Here is a 19,128-nt window from a genome sequence, read left to right on the forward strand (position 1 = left end):
TGCTGTACTGAGACGATCCGGACCTGGCCTTGGTCCTTCTGTCCCAGCTACACCTCTATTGCAAAATAATAATAATATTACTATATATTAATAATAACTACTAGTCATGAGCCCGACATCAGAGCCCAATCTTATTTATAATATTTGACCTTTTCCTAAAGATCGAAACGAAGCTTCATGGATCCTACACCGATTTCCAAAACCTTGCCATGCAGACACGTCTGTCCCTCAATACAATGAATGAGTGAATCTCTTTTTCCTGGACCTTTTCCTAAAGGTCATAACAAATGTGGATCTTTTCCTAATAGATCACAACATTGGACCTTTTCCTAAAGATCGAAACGTTTTAATTTTACTTACCCGAGAGACAATGCTTGTTTTCCAAACCAGGTCCGTTGGATCACCTCAGTGAGTGCACTCCTGGCTCTCAAGCATTCGGCCCTCATTTGTTGAGGTATGAGTCCCAGACTTTCCCCAGCATTGAGATCCAGAGTGTCTGCTCACACGAGTGATCCTGCCGACAACGCCAAAATTGTGGTGGCAGTTTCAGTTTAATAATGATACTCTATTGTATAATAATACACACATAACATTGTCTCTAGGAAAGTTCAACTAAAACACCTGCAGGTGGGCTCACCCCACACAGCCACCTAGTGTGACGTGTACAGAATGAGCACAGAGCACAGGAGAATCACTTCACTTATACAATCAGAAGCCCTCCCCGCGAGGAGCAAAAGGTATTCTTCAGTCTCTTGATGTCTGACCAGGTTGGGCAGAGTTCCTGTCTCAGATCTCCGTCCCTCACCCCCTGGTGTGCCTTTCTGGTGTGAGACAATCTGTCTCGAGATCCCCTATCTAGATTTACAACATCAAAAGACCCCAGTCCTGTATACAATGCAGAGTCCCCTCACCCATCTCTATCAGACACACTAAGTAACCCCTGCAGTGAAGCATTTGCTAAGACACACATGTGGGGGCCATAAACACTTATAGTCCCCTCTGCAACTTTTGTAAGTCACAGAAACACATTTGTTATCTACTTCTTCTAAATACATATCTGTTCTTCTATTAAACATTACACAAATGCAAAATCTGCCATTACATACCACATTGGTGTTACATCCAGATTGGTGTTGGAGAATCTACCCCCTCCTGCTTTCATGAATCCATTTACTAACATCCTCATCACACCTTACAGTGCCCCTTACCCTGAAACTCCTTCCTGACTTTTGGTTTTAAGCTCTGTGCATGTAAATCACAATGTCTGTACCTTTTGATCACGGTTACAATTTACATGCAAGCTGCTCCCCCTCTCCCCCCCATTATAACTGTCCCTGTATCTTTCACTCTGCTTAGTCTGCTGTCTCAGGTTCACTCTGTGCAGCAGGCTCATCGTATTCTAGAATACCAATAAAACTCACAACACTACAACACTTTGAGACTGGACTCTGGTTGAATATTTTTTCAACACTAGTAATAAGAAGCAATACTGGGCCCTGAGCTTTTATGATTCATGGGCTTGTAGGGATTCAATTTTGTCAGCAAAAGAAAGAAAAAAGAAGATTAGGAAGTTCGCCAGTTGCTAGAGAAATAGACAAACAATAATTTTTGTTGAAGTAAGATACAAATCAATGTTGGGGGGATGGGGGGTGTAGTCACAGGGATGACTGCTGCTGACACTGATTTGACCCTCTTGTTTGGATTTAAAGCTTTTAAAAGTAATGTTGTTTGATGTTTGTAGTTTCTTGATGTGTATCCTTATTGTCACATGCTTTGTTTAACCTGATGAAATAAAACCAAGACAAATTTCTAACATTATGGACAATGTTAAAGCTCCTGCCTTCAGGAGTTGTACAGGCAACTGTGCTTGTTTGAGCTTCTTAAAGCTCCTTTTGTCTTTACTCAACCAGGTGAGTAAGAGCATTTCATGGACATTATATTAGCAACTGTATCTAAATGTGTGAATTGAAATCAGCACACACACATTCGAAGTTATGGTCTCACGACAGTCCCACGTGACAAAAGACAAGGGTAGATTCTGAAGTAGCCACACAGCTACAAGCATCGTCTGTGTTGATGTGCTGCCATCTAGGCTTAAATACTAGCTACTACAGTTGACTCATGTCTGTGTGATAACAAAGCCATTAGAGGTACTAATAATAAATAATACTATTTTAACATTATTATTTGATTCTGTGTTTGTGTAGTATAATCAGTATGGCATCCAATGAAAGATACAATAAATGGTAGAAGGTCTATTTATTTATCTCGCTTTTCAAGTCCTGATGACTACTCAAAGCGCTGCACAGTACTGTTCTACATTCACCCATTTAGACAAACACATTTATACAGTGCATCTATGTGCAGCACTTTCTTTATGAGAATACAAACAAAGCTGTGTCTTCAGAAGTTGTATAAGTGTACGTATAGGCAACTGGACTTGCTTGTGTTTCTTGAAGACATTTCACCTCTCATCCAAGAGGCTTATTCAGTTGTAACTGACTAATGGGAGGTTTTGGGTATAATGAGTGGCTATGTTAAAGAGGCAGGTTGTTGACCTCCCACCAGCTAGTGGGTTGTTGGTGTCCTCTGAGTCAATGTTGATACCTGTACGTTTTAGAACCACCCGGCTTTTATGTGAGTCATTAGGGTCACTGGAGTTGGAAATCTGTTCTGTATGTTGCTGTCTGTCAGTTTTGTTTCTTTTGGAGGTTTGGATAAAAGCCCATTTTGGGTAGCCACAGGTTTTTAAGAGCTCCCTTGATGTGTTGTTCCTTCACTATGCGCTCAGTCCTTGTGGGTATGTTTTGTGCTTTGTGATGTGAAGTTCTGATGAACCCCAGCTTGTATTGTGAGTGATGAGTCAAAGAGTGAATACTGATCTGAGTTTTGATTTCCTATATATTTAGATGTTGAGGCTTCTGTCCTCATCAAGGTGCACTGCACAATCCCAAAAGGCCAGACTGTTTCTTTCCAGGTGAACTTTTTCAACACAGTGGATAAATAGGTGATTACCCATAATTCCTTGTTTTTAAAAAATGGCTGTAAAATAAGGTTTTGGTGGATTTGGAGGCTTTTGTTTGGAATAGAGAGAAAGTAAATACATCTCTTGAATCGGGGGGAGGGGTGGCTTCTCTTCAACGGGGTTATAAACCATGATGAGATCTTCCAAAGATCGCTGTCCCAAGAGGCACCATACCAAGTGTTTTTCTATACGATACTCTTACCTTTTCTCTTAGTGAAAAAACTCTGTCTTATCACCACCTGTGGATGTTGGTGGAGTTTTGCCTTCTGTCGTGTTTTTCATGACAAGGATCTCTACAAAGGTGGTGTGGGTTGAGGCTCTTGACCTTGCGGAGGAACTGTTTGTCTGAAGGCTCTGGCTGGGTTATGGAAAGGGGTATTGGGGTATATATCACTAAGATAGATAGATAGATAAATAGATAGATAGATAGATAGATAGATAGATAGATAGTAAATGTAATGGAAATGTACTTAATAACTACTTACTTTACTTAATAATTACTTAGGTTATGCTTATGGCTGACATTTCCATCTAGGGTACAGCTCGACATAAACTTTATGACAGTATGTGCACCCACTGTATAGCCTCTCCAACACCTTTAGGATTCAGCCTATAAGTCACACCTTTACAGAATATGCTCCAGACACAGAACAACCCATTCACCCCCCTGCCCTGCGTGTTTGGGGTCAGGAGGTAACCCGCACAGAGACACTTAAATATGAGCACAGACAACTTACAAAAACTACTGTTCTCAGAACCTCGTTTGTTGACCAATTTCCTGCACAATAGATAAATAGATGGTGTAGTGGAAAATTCAACTGACCAGTGTCTAAGGTATTGGAAATCCCCCTATCCAGGTGTTAACTGCTGTGATACTGTCTACCTGACAGGATGGAACCCTTATTTGGCGGTGTCTCACTGCTATGACCTTGATCAACAGGGTGCATGCCCTTATTTGGTGATGTTTTCCTTCCAACTGCTACAGCGGACGGACAGACACAGATGATCTCATGTCTTTCATGTTTTTTTTCATATTATGTTTTATGAAACGCCTCTTTGTATAAGTTCTGGCTTTTGTGAACTTGCGGCCAGTTCCATTTTGAGCACCCGTGCTTGTTGTGTAACCTCTGCAGAGTTTACTATTATAAAGACTCAAAGGCAACTCCAGTCTGAGAATTTCATTATTTCAAATCTCAAGATGAATTTCCATCACAATGGATAGGTGGATGATATATATAGATAAATATATATATAGATAGATAGATAGGTGGATGCTATATATATCTATATATAGATATATATATAGATATACTGTATATATATATAGATATACTGTATATATGGATAGATAGATAGATAGATAGATAGATAGATAGATAGATAGATAGATAGATAGATAGATAGATAGATAGATAGTGAAAAACTAGTCCACGCCTTTGTTACATCCAGACTTGATTATTGTAATTCCTTATTATCAGGCTCCAGCAGTAAGTCGTTAAAGACTCTGCAGCTTGTCCAAAATGCTGCAGCACGTGTCCTGACAAGAACCAGGAAAAGAGACCACATTTCTCCTGTATTAGCTTCACTACACTGGCTTCCAGTTAAATCTAAATAGCATTTAAATTCTCCTCCTCACCTTCAAGGCCCTTAACAATATGGCACCATTATACCTCAAAGAGCTGATAGTACCTTATCAACCCACTAGAGCACTGCGCTCCCAGAATTCAGGCTTACTTGTCGTCCCTAAAGTCTCTGGAAGTAGAGTAGGAGCCAGAGCTTTCAGCTATCAAGCTCCTCTCCTGTGGAATCATCTCCCACTTTCAGTTCGGGAGGCAGACACCATCTGTACGTTTAAGAGTAGGCTTAAAATGACACACAGAGCTTCTCTTTCCAGCTTCTCCTTCCTCTTCTCACTCCTTATCACATCAAAGAAATGAATATCTCATCAATACATGTTACTGACTTGACTTCTTCCCCGGAGTCCCTTTGCCTTATCGTCCGCAGATCCAGGGCTGCAGCTGTGGCCACATTGTGGCTTATGATCTGTGGATCGCGAATATCAGAGGTCGTGATCGTAATGGTGGATCCTGTATCGTGTTGGCATCTGATAATGGTGGTGGACCACGATCGAGGTGGCAGCTGATGGTGGATCCTGATGCCGGCAGTGGACAATGACTGTGGACTATAGTGGCATCCGATCTTGATGGTGGATCATGATCTTGGTGGCTGCTGACCATGGACTATGATTACAACAAGACTGCTTGATATACAATATTTCTCCTCAGATACTCGACCATTACTGACAATAATCCATCAGTTCATTGACCTTCAGTTATGCTTCAAAATGTTTACCCTTATCAATGCTGCTAAAACCCTTATCTCTCTGATGTTCTCCATTACACGTGGCATCTATTGCACTTCTGTCCGTCCTGGGAGAGGGATCCCTCACATGTGGCTCTCTGAGGTTTCTACCTTCTTTTTACCTTGTTAAAAGTTTTTTTTTGTAGTTTTTCCTTTTTCGGGTTAAGGGCAGATGATGTCACACCTTGTTAAATCCCTATGAGACAAATTGTGATTTGTGAATATGGGCTATACAAATAAAATTTGACTGATTGATAGATAGATAGATAGATAGATAGATAGATAGATAGATAGATAGGTGTGTGCCTGCGTATGTGCGCGTGCGTGTGGGGGAGGTCAGAAGGGGGGGCAGCACAGCAGTGATGGATAGAGTCATAGGGACCTGAATAGCATCTACTAGCTTGTGGTACCAGAGTCCTGTTGACGTGACTGGTAGATCCTGAGCGTTGGGTTTCGTTTGTGTTATTGTCTCCTGTCCGCAGCGTCATGTCCTCACCCTCCGTGTGCGGCTCGCAGAAAGACGCAGGCTGCTGCCTGCACCAGCGGCGGAGGCTCACAGCAGCAGCAGCAGCATCAGCATCATGTCTCCGCATCCAGCCCGCCGCCTCCCGCTGACGGCCAGAACACGGAGAAGAGGAAAGTGAGGTAAGGCCAGTGGCCTCTGTCTGCGGTGTGTGGGGACTGGGGAGAATGACGGCTCCACAACAGGCTAGAGGAGAGGCAGCGTGCTCTCCTATTCACCGAGTGAGGAGAGATCAGCGGTGTGATGCAGGGGCACAGTGGTTAGCTCCTGCGATGTTGTGCTAATATGTAGCCCTCCCTGATGGATGGATGGATGGATAGATATTTGGTGGTGGAGGTTTTGGAGTGTGTGTGTGTGTGTGTGTGAGAAGCATCGTTTTTATGAAGTGAGAAAGTGATAACATTTTGCTTGTTTGTGGGTTAATAATTATTGGGTTAGTGTTAGAATTAGGTTTTTGGCAAGGTTTAGAATGAGGTTTGGGTTCGTATTAGAATTAGGTTTTGGCGAGGGTTGGAATGAGGTTTGGGTGAGGGTTAGATTAAGGCTTGGGTGAGGGTTAGATTAAGGTTTGGGTGAGGGTTAGAATTAGAATTGGAGGTTTGGGTGAGGGTTAGATTAAGGTTTGGGTGAGGGTTAGAATTAGGTTTGGGTGAGGGTTAGATTAAGGTTTGGGTGAGGGTTAGATTAAGGTTTGGGTGAGGGTTAGATTAAGGTTTGGGTGAGGGTTAGATTAAGGTTTGGGTGAGGGTTAGATTAAGGTTTGGGTGAGGGTTAGATTAAGGTTTGGGTGAGGGTTAGATTAAGGTTTGGGTGAGGGTTAGATTAAGGTTTGGGTGAGGGTTAGAGTAAGGTTTGGGTGAGGGTTAGATTAAGGTTTGGGTGAGGGTTGGAATAAGGTTTGGGTGTGGGTTGGAATAAGGTTTGGGTGAGGGTTAGAATAAGGTTTGGGTGAGGGTTACAAAGGTTAGATTTGGGTGAGGCGTTGGAATGAGGTTTGGGTGAGGGTTGTTAGAATGAGGTTTGGGTGAGGGTTAGATTAGGTTTGGGTGTGGGTTGGAATAAGGTTTGGGTGAGGGTTAGAATAAGGTTTGGGTGAGGGTTAGAATGAGATTTGGGTGAGGTTTACTGTTAGAATGAGGTTTGGGTGAGGGTTACTGTTAAAATTAGGTTTGGGTGAGGTTACTGTTAGAATTAGGTTTGGTTAAGGTTTGGGTGAGGGTTAGTGTTAGAATGAGGTTTGGGTGAGGGTTAGTGTTAGATTTAGGTTTGGGTGAGGGTTAGTGTTAGAATGAGTTTGAGGTTAGTGTTAGAATGAGGTTTGGGTGAGGTTAGTGTGAGGTTTGGGTGAGGTTAGTGTTAGATTTAGGTTTGGGTGAGGGTTAGTGTTAGAATGAGGTTTGGGTGAGGGTGAGTGTTAGATTAGGTTTGAGTGAGGGTTAGTGTTAGAATGAGGTTTGGGTGAGGTAATGAGGTGGTGGGTTAGTGTTATAATGAGGTTTGGGTGAGGGTTAGTGTTAGAATGAGGTTTGGGTGAGGTTTACTGTTAGAATGAGGTTTGGGTGAGGGTTAGTGTTAGAATAAGGTTTGGGTGAGAGTTACAGAGAGGTTTAGGGTTAGAATGGGGCTTTGGTGAGGGTGAGGGTTGGAATGAGGTTTGGGTTAGGGTTGGTGTTATAATGAGGTTTGGGTGCGGGCTAGTGTTATAATGAGGTTCGGGTGGGGGTTAGTGTTAGAATGAGGTTTGGGTGAGATTTGGAAATATGTTTTGGGTTAGAATGAGGTTTTGGTGAGGTTTAGGGTTAGAACGAGGTTTGGGTTAGGGTTAGTGCTAGAGTTATTTTTGTTTTCTAAGAATAAAACAATAACAGCAGTCTTAATAGTATTTACTTTCCTCCTCATGTCTGTCTGTGTCTGACAGAGAGCGCTGTGGCTCACTGATCCATCGGTTTAGCCATCATGCAGTGTTCGTGGAAATCCATGGTCCTGCTAGCATTAGCCTCCATAGCTATCCAGTACACGGCCATCCGCACTTTCTCCACCAAGCCCTTAAGCCTACTGTGCTCTGTGGGTCTGGCATCCACTGGCCAAGCTGTCAACTGCAGCCTCAAAGATCTGACACTGGAGGGCTCGGACCCAGAGTGTGATGAGGTCCTCTCCAACACCCCATCTTCCCCTACCTCCTCTCCCCCCACGTATGATGCCAACAAGAGAACCCACATCCTCATCCTGGCGACCACACGGAGCGGATCCTCCTTTGTGGGTCAGCTGTTCAACCAGCATCCAGAGGTCAGAATGTAATATACATTTATTATCATCAACAATAAAAGAATACAATCATACTAGGGCTGCACGATATATCGAAAATCCAATCATTGCGATATCAACGTGCGCAATAGGCCTATTGCAAAAGACGGCAAAAACTGCATAAATGTTTTTTCATGCGCCACGCATTCACGCTCTGCATGTCAATATATTTTGCCAATCAGATGGAGACATGTGGATGACTATTTATCCCGGAACCTGACGGAAAAGTAACAGCACCCAGACACCCATTCCGCTGCTGTGTGTGTGTGTGTGTGTCTCTCTCTCTCTCTCTTTCTCTCCATCTCAGCTGACGTCTCTGACTCGCTACAGTTCAAAAGTTGATTTGTTTGTCTCCACAATATTAATACTAATCATCACATAATGGTCAATACTTTTATTAATAGGATAAACTTTCTTCAGAGCAGCGCATTCATCAGCCGCTTGCTTGCTCTTTTCCTCTCGCACACACACACACACACACACACACACACACACACACACACACACACACACACACACACACACACACACACACACACACACACAGATCGGACCCACGTGTAAACTAACTCTGATTAAAAACAGCAGACTTTACAAACTTAGTAAATGTATGGAGCTGGAGGAGATGGTGTCGTACTGGGTTTGGTTTTGACGCAGTCGGCGCAGCGCACAGCATGAATGATAGAACACAGAGGATCAGTAAAGGACTGACAGAGAACCTAAAAACTGTAAAAAAAATACTTTTCACCGTCCAAACGTGTCTGATAATACCCAAATTAACACTGTAAGTGGAATCAGTGGAGCTGTGTATGGCTCCCTGGTGTCTGCCCCCGACTTGGTGGCACTGCGGCCGGCCTGTGCGCCTTCTCCCGGCTGTGGAGCTGTCCTTGGTCTCTGTGTCCGTAGCCAGGGACTGTTTATGTTTATGTATCGCAAGTCATATCGTCATTGCGATATTAAACAACGTTATTTCATATCGCATGTTTTCCTGATATCGTGCAGCTCTAAATCATACACTCATTCAAAGATGCTTAACTTGAACATGTTTTTTCTATTACTTGCTAATGAATTCTGGTTTAAGTAATCAATGTATTTATAACGAGTAAATAAACTGAAATATTCCATATTTGAACTGAATAGTATAGAAAAGACTGCCTTTGTATGTCATTGTACTGCTATGCAACACAGTTTAGTGCATCTCCGTGGTGCAGACACAGAACAAATACTAAGTAAATATGAAAGATAAAAAAATCAACACGTAGCATTCTACACATAAATAATGTGCACAACAAAACCAAATGCATTAGAAGCCATGGGGGAGAGGGGGACTGGCTGAATGCCGCTAGCTTATATAGGACAGCCAGGCAATTTCCCTGATGACCAAACTCCTCCCATCAGGCTTACGCAGCAAGAGGCCTGCTTTGATAGGGTCGTCCCATCCCCCCTCATAAAAAAAGTGGTTCCACCATGAACCCTAAACATAAAACAATGTCCATTCCCATTTTAAACAGGCATTCTTTGTTGATATGGTTGTTGTGTCTTTCTCCCTTTGGAGTCAAGGGATTGAAATGTTCACCATCTCATCACTCTCTGAAACAAACACTGCACTGCCTATTTATTTGGCTCAGCAACCACTGAAGCAGTGGGTTACTGGCATTGATCAGTGAGACATGGGAAAGCGATACCCAATGGAATATAATTGTGTCCGAGGAGGCACTAAAATCTTATTGATTGCACCTAGAAAATTCTATTCTTCACTTCCACAGACTATTATATATTATTATCTTTGATTTTTTTTTATATACATCCCAGGTCTTCTACCTGTTTGAACCCCTGTTCCATGTCCAGTCGGCACTGCTTCCTCGGCTTGTGCAGAGTCGGAACCTGGCTGAGAGGAGGGTAATGATGGGTGCAGCCAGAGACCTGTTGAGGTCTCTGTACCACTGTCATCTCAACAGTTTGGAGAATTACATCCGACCTCATCCTACCAACCACTCCACTGACAAGCTGTTCCGAAGAGGAGCTAGTAAGGGACATGCATCTTTACATCTCCATTCACACCGGGCATTAATATATGCCTCATAACTAGATTGTATTTAGATGTTCTTTTATCCTGATTACATTTAAAATTGGTATTAATGTGTCTCCAGTGTCCACATTGAGATCTAATTTAGATCTGATTGCTCTGTCTAGCACAAGTTAACATCTTCCTCATTGTTGTTGCAGGTTTATGAAAAAAGAAACAAAAAGGATAGAAGAAGATGGTAGCCATCTTTGACACTGTTTTATTGTGTTTCACTATCCCTCCTCATGGTGCATCTATACCTGTGCTTTCATTTGGTCAAGCTCTTTCTGATTATAATCCATAATCCAAAACATATTTTATTGCAGGTTTAAATAGAGTATTTGTCTTTGCACTTTGTCACCTTGTCCTGCTTCTATTCACATATTTGAGCTACAGTAATATTTGATTGATGTTGCTGGGGTTTTATTTATTTTAAACATTTGTTGTTAGAGTTGGTTGTATTGTTTGCGTCCTTTCTTTAGGCCGGTCTCTGTGCTCCCCTCCTGTATGTGAGGTTCCTCTGGGCCCGGATGAGCAGAGCCTGGTTCTGACTGATGAGGGGGAGTGTGGGAAGAGATGTGGGCCGCTTAACGTGTCACTGGCTGCTGATGCCTGCAGGGGGAAGCGCCACATAGCCATCAAGACAGTGCGCATTCCCCAAATCAGTGACCTTAGAGCACTGATTGAAGACCCGAGACTCAACCTGAAGGTAGAGAAATAGTAATAACTTTGTAATAAAAAATGTATGTCAATATTACAGTATTTGTCCATTCACATTACAGCTGTATTCTTGAGACTTAGACTTGAGTAAGACTTTATAGAAAGTAGTAGTTACAGGTTCGGACCTAGGTTTTTGTTTTCGAGAGTGGGTGTCATGGGTGCGTAAAAAAAGCAGACGTCTGGACTGCAGTTTTGGTTTTGGTTTGATAATCATTATGGCCCTGGTCAGCACTACTTTTTTGAGATTCTCCAATTTGTTTAGTAATATTTTTTTTTATCTCTTTATAATTATTAACTAGTGCAGTGCTCATTCTAAGACTGCTTGTGTGGAATCGTCTGTTTGCTTTGCCTGTGGTCAGGGGCTGACTGGGACAATAATTCAGGTCTGGAATTTGACTCATCTCCAGGCCACCCTTTTCACGCAAAGCACTAGACCTCTAATTTTATAGGCTAACCCTATTTGTAGATGTAACGTTTATCAGACTAACAAACAAGTAGGTGGTGCAGTAACTCACTGCCCATTGCCATCTTTTCAATGAAGTCATCTTTGCCAAGTGCCGTAAGAATCTCATTCTCTGTTGCCACAACCAAAACAGTAAAAATATGATATTTCCAAGGGCTGTTACTTTGAAATCTTAGATCAGATTGTCCTGATATTTACTGGGGGACAATCTGAGGTGGGGTACCTGTCATTGTGAAGTAAAATTAGTCTGGGGAAACAGGTAGTTTCTCAATGACAGCCTTGTATTTTGTTGCTTAAATTTAAGTTTTTCTTCATTATAAAGATCGACTAATTATTCACACAGTGGTAATAAAAAATCATTCATTTTTTAATTCTAAATTTTGCCTGAAATAGTTTCACACGCAGTCGTGATTTTTTATCATTAATTTGATCTATTATTCATCATACTTCATTCAGTTCAATTAATTTGTGTAATTTAATTAATTACTTAATTTATTGCCTCATCAATTGTGAAAATCTGGTCATGCCAGCCGCACTTTGAAAATTGGTGCGTGTCTAATTGTGGTCTTACGGTAAAGGTCCTTGGAGCAAAAAAAAGGCCAAAGACAAACGTTGACAGTTTAATGACACTTATTATGGACATTTTATTTGATTTCCACACAAGACATAACAACTATAATGAAATGGAATATTCCTTATATCATTTTTATGAAAATTAAAGGCAAAGTTGACTACTTTTTCATTATGGCATTCATAACTTGCTCATTTTGAATATAATTTTTGGGGCCTTTTTTAATGGCATTAGAGGATGTCCCTGAAAAATATTGGGAAATAGGATTTATATAATCATAATCAAGTAGCCAACTTTCCATTCAATCATCTCTGTTGATTGACCATTCTACTGTAAAATCTTCTAAACCTTGACATACTGACGGTGGCGGTCACCAGGAACAGGAGTGAGGTGAAATATTTGTGTCACTTCTCAAGGATTGTTTCTTGATAATGTTTAATATGAGCAAGTAATGAGAACCCTGAAGCTGCACCCCCGCTGCTGCACAAGGAGCTGTTGACCTGTTTATTCAAAGTTCAGTGAAGCTGGACTCAGTACGCAGAACCTGAAATGAGATGTCAGCATATTATTTCTCTGTGAATGTATTGACTGGTCCGCCTGGTACTATTGAGTCTGGAGGTTGCATTTAACAACTCTTTACTAGTTCAAAACATAGTGGACTAGATGATGGAAGGTTAGATAACCAATCAATGCAACTCTGAATTGGTATGGATTGAAAATGTGGTAAAAACAACTGCAGCCCCTTAGAGATACTCCGGGCACATGTACATAGACACATGGACGTGGAATATGCCCGACACAGGCTCGCAGAGCAGAGGTAGTGTTGGGCCAGTAGCCTTTGCTACTCTCACTCTGATGTGACAGACAGAATTATGTAATGAGTGCGACTGCATTTGCCTGGCTAACTGAGCATCAAAGAAGGGGCTGTATATTAAGGAGACAGCTTATATCAATAAATGAAGGCCAACAAACTGAAGCAGGTAAAGGCAGGAAGGCAGGCCACCAACTGGTAGCAGGTCAAAACAAGGGGGGGCAGGTCACAAAAGCACAGGATGGTATGAGCGTAAGATATGAAAATGTCTTGCATTTGTTGTAACTCTTTGTCGAAGACACAATGTGAGCCATTTATCTGGTATGACAGCAGGTTTGGTTCACCTTTGTTTAATCACGTTTTGTATTTTTTTTGTTGCAATAATGATACAAACAGGGTTTTGAGACATGATGAAATGAGCAAGGTGTACTCAACAAGTTTAATGTAAGGCTGTGCAATGGGGTCATTTCACATTCAGATTGTTACTCGTTACCATGCTCAAATTGTGTCCATGTCTTTACAGATGTTTGTAACAGCAGCTCTTGTCTCCTTCCATCTTTATGATTCTTTGTCAAATGTTCTGCACAAGTAAAAGCTTATTGTAACATCTGAGTCTGCATAATATGAAATATTCTCATGTAATGGCAAAAGTTAAGAAATAAGCTAACAAATGAGTCAAGAACATGCAAGCAAAAGAACATCAAGATGCCTTAGCACAAATGGGAGAAGAAAGTTAATGTAACAGCAGGCATATTAAAGATTCCTTGATTGATATAGATTTTCTAAAACAATGGAATTGGAAATGGCAAATATTACATAAAATTTAACACTTTAGTTTTGGAATAACGGGACTAAAAGTCTCTTTTTGAATCCCCCATGTCCTTTATTTAGATGGAGCCAACATTCAGAGGAAGCTTAAAACAACTGGTTTCAGCTCAAAAAGTAAAATCTAATAGAGCAGCTGTGGCTGGGGGGGTAAAGCAGTCCTCTTCTAACCAGAAGGTCGGTGGTTCAATCCCAGTCTTCCCCAGGCCAAAGTTGCAAGATACTGAACCCCAAATTGGTTCTGTTTTCTCAACTGGAATGTCCCTCAATTGAAACCTTCTTATTACTTTTGTCACTGTAGCACTACTGCTGCTATTTCCTCTGCCACTGCTGTCACTATTAGTAACACACTCAAACCTCTAATCACATGCTGTTATATCATCCTCATCAGGTGGTCCAGCTTGTGCGAGATCCGCGAGGTATCCTGGCATCTCGTGTCGAGACGTTTCGAGATACTTACCGGCTGTGGCGTCTGTGGAGAGCGACTGGACGCCGACCCCACAATCTGGACCTGGGACAGATTAACACAGTGTGTGAAGACTTTCTCAGGTCTGTGTCCATGGGCCTGGCAAAACCCGCCTGGCTCAGAGGGAGGTACATGCTGCTCAGGTGAGAAGGACAGGAATAACCTCTAAAGCAGAAGGCACTGAAGCAAAATTCTTAAACAGATCTTTTGCTTTGTTTTTATTTTCTTAGCCATCTCGGAAAAAATATGACAGAATGATCTTCAAAATTGATGCATTAGATATTTGGATTAACTCTAAAATTTTGTTTTTATGCTTGTGGTTGTAGCGTCATGACAGAATTTAATACGTACTTCTTAAATGGGGCCCCAGCTAGATTGGAGCAAATATAGATAATTTCATTAAGTCAATCAGAAGATTATTTATGACAGAGAATGAACTATTTCAATAGATCTTAATTCTCAGCTTCAAAGCAACACACAGGCAAAAACTGGATCCATATAAAGGCAATAATGGTGTCAGATACAATGCTCATGCAGGGTGGTATATAATGCTAACAGATGCTTATGTCTATGAATGCAATGATATCAACCCAGTCATTAATAGCAGGATGAGAATAATTGGACTTAACCTACTTAATTTATTGCTGATGTGCTGTTGACTTTCTTAGCTTGAACCCAATTTACCCGATAAGGAAGTATAAGCAGCGAAAAGCAGTCGTGGCTAAAAGCAGTGAGTTCTTTTAAACATATGAAAACTATAAGTTGCCACTCCAGAAAAAGAAAACCGGATCAGTACCAAGTTATAACTTCTATTATAAAATTAGATTGTTATAACAAGTTATTCATGTTATGACGATATACTAACTTATCAATAAAAATCCTTAAATTTTTTTAACATTAAGGTTATGTTTGAATGCAGAGAACAGATTAATCAATCACTATGGCTCATTAACTCATTCTGATTGAATTCAATTTCATTTTTGGTCAGAGACATGGCACCATTCTGCTGATACTGAGTATGTTGGATATCATTGTGATAAGCAGGAAGAATGAGTCCGACCCTCTGGAGGTTTTGTCATTTCTCACACATCAGCTGGAGGGGACTCACATGTTTAAATTAAAAAAACGTACTAATTCAGGGTTATATGAACCAAGAAATACCAAAGATATTGGTCATTAAAGACAAAATACATACTTTCTGTTTAACCAAACAGTTTCTCTCCTCCTGTGATTCCAACACAACAACAATCTCACCAAGCAGTCATCTCTCCATCATTACACCATTCAATGACCTAATTAGGATGAGGAGAGATCTGCCCAATTTTCACATTTTATTTCTGAATTGTTATTTTGCAAATAAGTTCAAATCATCACCTTGAACTATTATATAATAGATTTCAATCAAATGAAAACACACTGAATATAAACCATGTTGCGCCCATGACCCGATACCTTCTGAGCTCCAGCTGACACCATTTCCACAAATATGTCCTAACATGGCAGTAATACTTGCTCATAGTTCATCATAGTTAATGGCTCCAAAATATGAAGAACTCCAACTTTAGTTCAACTCACAATAATGATATGAAAGACCTAAATAACCTGGGGAAATCATCATTGGGGCTTGGGAGTGCAATTTGACATTTGCAATATTCTGTAACTACAATATATATAGATAATTACTTTTTTAAAGGTTGTAAAGTTATTTATTTTCACTCAAAATGATACTGAAAATGTACTTGATTAAATATTTTGTAAAAAATGTTTTTCTCTGTATGCGGCAAATGTGACTGTAGGGAGATTTTTTTGAACAACTATGAAACGTTGGACACTGCTGTGAGTCGTGTGTGAATGTTAAAGGGATAGTTCATCCAAAAATGAAAATTCACTCATTATCTACTCACCCCTATGCCGATGGAGGGGTGGGTGAAGTGTTTGAGTCCACAAAACACTTCTGGAGTCTCAGGGGTAAACTTGGTTAGAGCAGAATCCAATAAAATTAAAGTCAATGGTGAGTCCTTCTACAGACGTAATTAAACAACAGAAAAACCTTAACATGCCTCCAGAGGTGGTGTCCTGTGGTGTCATCCAAGTGTCCACAAGCCCCGACATTCAAATTCGACTCAAAACGAGGTCATTTACACCAAGTTTTTAGCCTAAAAGTCTGCGGATATCTTCCAACGAAGTGCTTTCAGGCACCATCGGAAATGCTAACGTCTGCTAGCTTAGCCCCTTCTGTTGGATTTTAAGGCTTAAGCTACAGTGGAAATGAATGTCGGGGCTTCCGGACACTTTGATGACACCACACGAGCAGTATGGAGGCATGTTATGGTTTTTATGTTGTTTTATTACGTCTGAAGATAGGTCACTAATCAGCAACACTGTTTACCCCTGAAACTCCAAAAGTGTTTTGTGGACTCAAACACTTCACCCACCCCTCCATCGGTATAGTGGTGAATAGATAATGAGTGAATTTAAATTTCTGGGTGAACTATCCCTTTAAGTTGTTTTCTTGTTAACCTCAACAATATTTTAGCTGCCTTCAGCATGCATTTTCAGTTGTCTAAACCCTGTGAGTCTTATTTATATAATGGTCATAGGTATTGATAAACAACTCAATGATCCTTCCTCTCTACCTCCCCCTGGGTCAGGTATGAAGATATTGCCAGGTTTCCTGTACAGAAGACCAGAGAGCTCTACAGTTTCCTTGGTATGGTTCTGGACCAGAGTGTGGAGGATTGGATCATCAACAATACTCGGGGTAGCAGTGATCTGTCGTCCCGGCATAAGTTCACCACAGTTCGGGACTCTGCTGCTAATGCAGAGAACTGGAGGGTGAAGCTATCCTTCGAAATGGTAGTTTACACCCAGACGGTGTGTCAACCACTTCTGGACATCCTTGGATACAAGAAAGTCTTCCACCCAAAAGAACTGAGGAACTTCTCTCACTCGTTGGTGGAGGACAGGATGTTCCTCCCATTTTTCTAAACAGCTGAAGACAGGCATACACTACATCCAATGAGTGTTCAAGAAACCATGAAAACAAGACAGAACTGAAGTCAATGGAGCTGAGATGACGTGGTCCAAACTGTTTTGCTGATCTGAATATCCTCACTATGTCTGGTGGAGGATGAGAATAAGATGCGTCCTTTCCAGTGTTATCAGTGTTACTTGGAGATCTGGGCCGCTCTGTCAACCTTTACTATTTATTTATTTATTTATTTTACCCTCTGAGCAATCAACTACCTCAGTTTGTGCCATTTTCCCCTTAAAGAACCATTTGACATATTCAAGCCATTTCATGGTAAATCAAATGTTACAGCTAATCATGTTTAAAATTCTGTATTTAGAATAACTGATGAGCCAAAACATTAGGACCACAGATAGAGGAAGCAAGTAAAGTTGATTATCTTGGAACAATGGCAGACATCAGGGTAAAGAAAATATTCGAGAGTAAGTGAACAATTGGTTGTCGTAGTCAACATGTTGGATGTGGAAGAAATGTGCAGCTGACCTGAGCAACCTTGTTAAGGGCCAAATCAACTTGGCAAGACCACCGGATCGGACATTCTCTAAAATTGCCAGGCTTGCGGCGTGCTCCAGGTCAGCAGTGGTGACAGTGATCTGAAGAAGAGGGAGGGAAAAACCACAAACCTGCCTATCAACGATGAGTGAAGTCAGCAAAGGCTGCCCTGTCAGGGCGACTGTGGCACAAGTCCCAGAAAGTTTCAGTGAAGGTTATGGAAGAGATGTGTTGCTAAAAATAAATAATTTTCTAATAATTGGCTCCTGAAAGGGATAGTTCACCGAAAAGTTTAAATTCACTCATTATCTACACCCCCCCCCCCTATGCGGATGGAGGGGTGGGTGAAGTGTTTGAGTCCACAAAACACTTCTGGAGTTTCAGGGATAAACTTTGTTGCAACAGAATACAATACATTATAAGTCAATGGTGAGTCCTTCTTCAGACGTAATAGAACCACAGAAAAAACCTAACATGCCTCCATACTGCTCCTGTGGTATCACCCAAGTGTCTGCAAGCCCCGACATTCATATTCGACTCGAAACGAGGTCATTTACACCGTGTTTTAAGCCCACTGGAAGTGGCTAAGCTAGCGGCCATAGCCAAACAATGGTGTGTCCGAGGGTCTGTGAACGCACCTTGTAGGAAGATATCAGAGGAAATTTAGGCCTAAAACATGGTGTAAATGACGCCGTTTCGAGTCGAAGATGAATGTCGGGGATTGGATGACACCACATGAGCAGTATGGAGGCATGTTAGGTTTTTTCTACATAGTGGTGAGTAGATAATGAGGGAATTTTCATTTTTAAGTGAACTATCCCTTTAAGTGTGGGTTCTAGATTGATCATGCTTTACCATTGACAGACATGTATGACAGTGTGTTGGTGCCACCATGACTGTACACCATTTTCTCAGTTTGTTGTTATAGTAAGGAGAGAAAAGCTAATTAAATATAATTTTCATAATATGATGGTTTATCCATTATTTTCTCATTAAAAGATAGAAAGATAAAAGATATTGTTATTACAAGCAATGTTTATACATATCACTTTCATACTCACTTTATTACACAATATCAGATAAAAGAACCATTTGCAGCAGCAGTTTGTCCCAAACAGAGAATCGAATTTCCTCAGAATGGGACGTATAGTTTACAGGACTGGACCAGAGGGAGGTAGGTACTCGACTGTTTTGCAGTTCAATAATTTCATGTTGTAGATCATCAGGTTGCATCAAAGCACATCAGGGGGCGACTGTGCTCAGGAGAAACAGAAGGTGGATGGTTCGATCCCCGGCCCCTCCAGTCAGCATTCTGAAGTGTATCTGTATCAATGCATGTGTGAATGGGTGAGTGTGTCTTATACTGTAAAGTGCCATATAAACAGTCCATTTACCATCAGCTGGTTTCACATTGAACAGCTTAAGTAAATATTTTAATTCCAATAAATTGTCTCTTCTGTCAAACTCAGGA

The 19,128-nt window shown here is 41.1% G+C and overlaps 1 protein-coding gene across 1 annotated transcript; it reads left to right on the top strand.

Moving 5' to 3' along the window:
* Positions 1-5,738: 5,738 nt before the first annotated feature.
* On the top strand, positions 5,739-18,182 carry LOC118109111 (carbohydrate sulfotransferase 1-like). The gene is made up of 6 exons (XM_035155953.2): positions 5,739-6,031; positions 7,828-8,195; positions 10,026-10,239; positions 10,761-10,987; positions 14,060-14,277; positions 16,786-18,182. Exons 2-6 carry the CDS (start codon positions 7,866-7,868, stop codon positions 17,120-17,122), a joined length of 1,326 nt encoding a protein of 441 aa, XP_035011844.1. The 5' UTR covers positions 5,739-6,031; positions 7,828-7,865; the 3' UTR covers positions 17,123-18,182.
* The last annotated feature ends 946 nt before the right edge of the window (positions 18,183-19,128 follow it).

This window comes from Hippoglossus stenolepis, chromosome 5, assembly GCF_022539355.2.
Source record: "Hippoglossus stenolepis isolate QCI-W04-F060 chromosome 5, HSTE1.2, whole genome shotgun sequence".
Taxonomy (NCBI): domain Eukaryota; kingdom Metazoa; phylum Chordata; class Actinopteri; order Pleuronectiformes; family Pleuronectidae; genus Hippoglossus; species Hippoglossus stenolepis.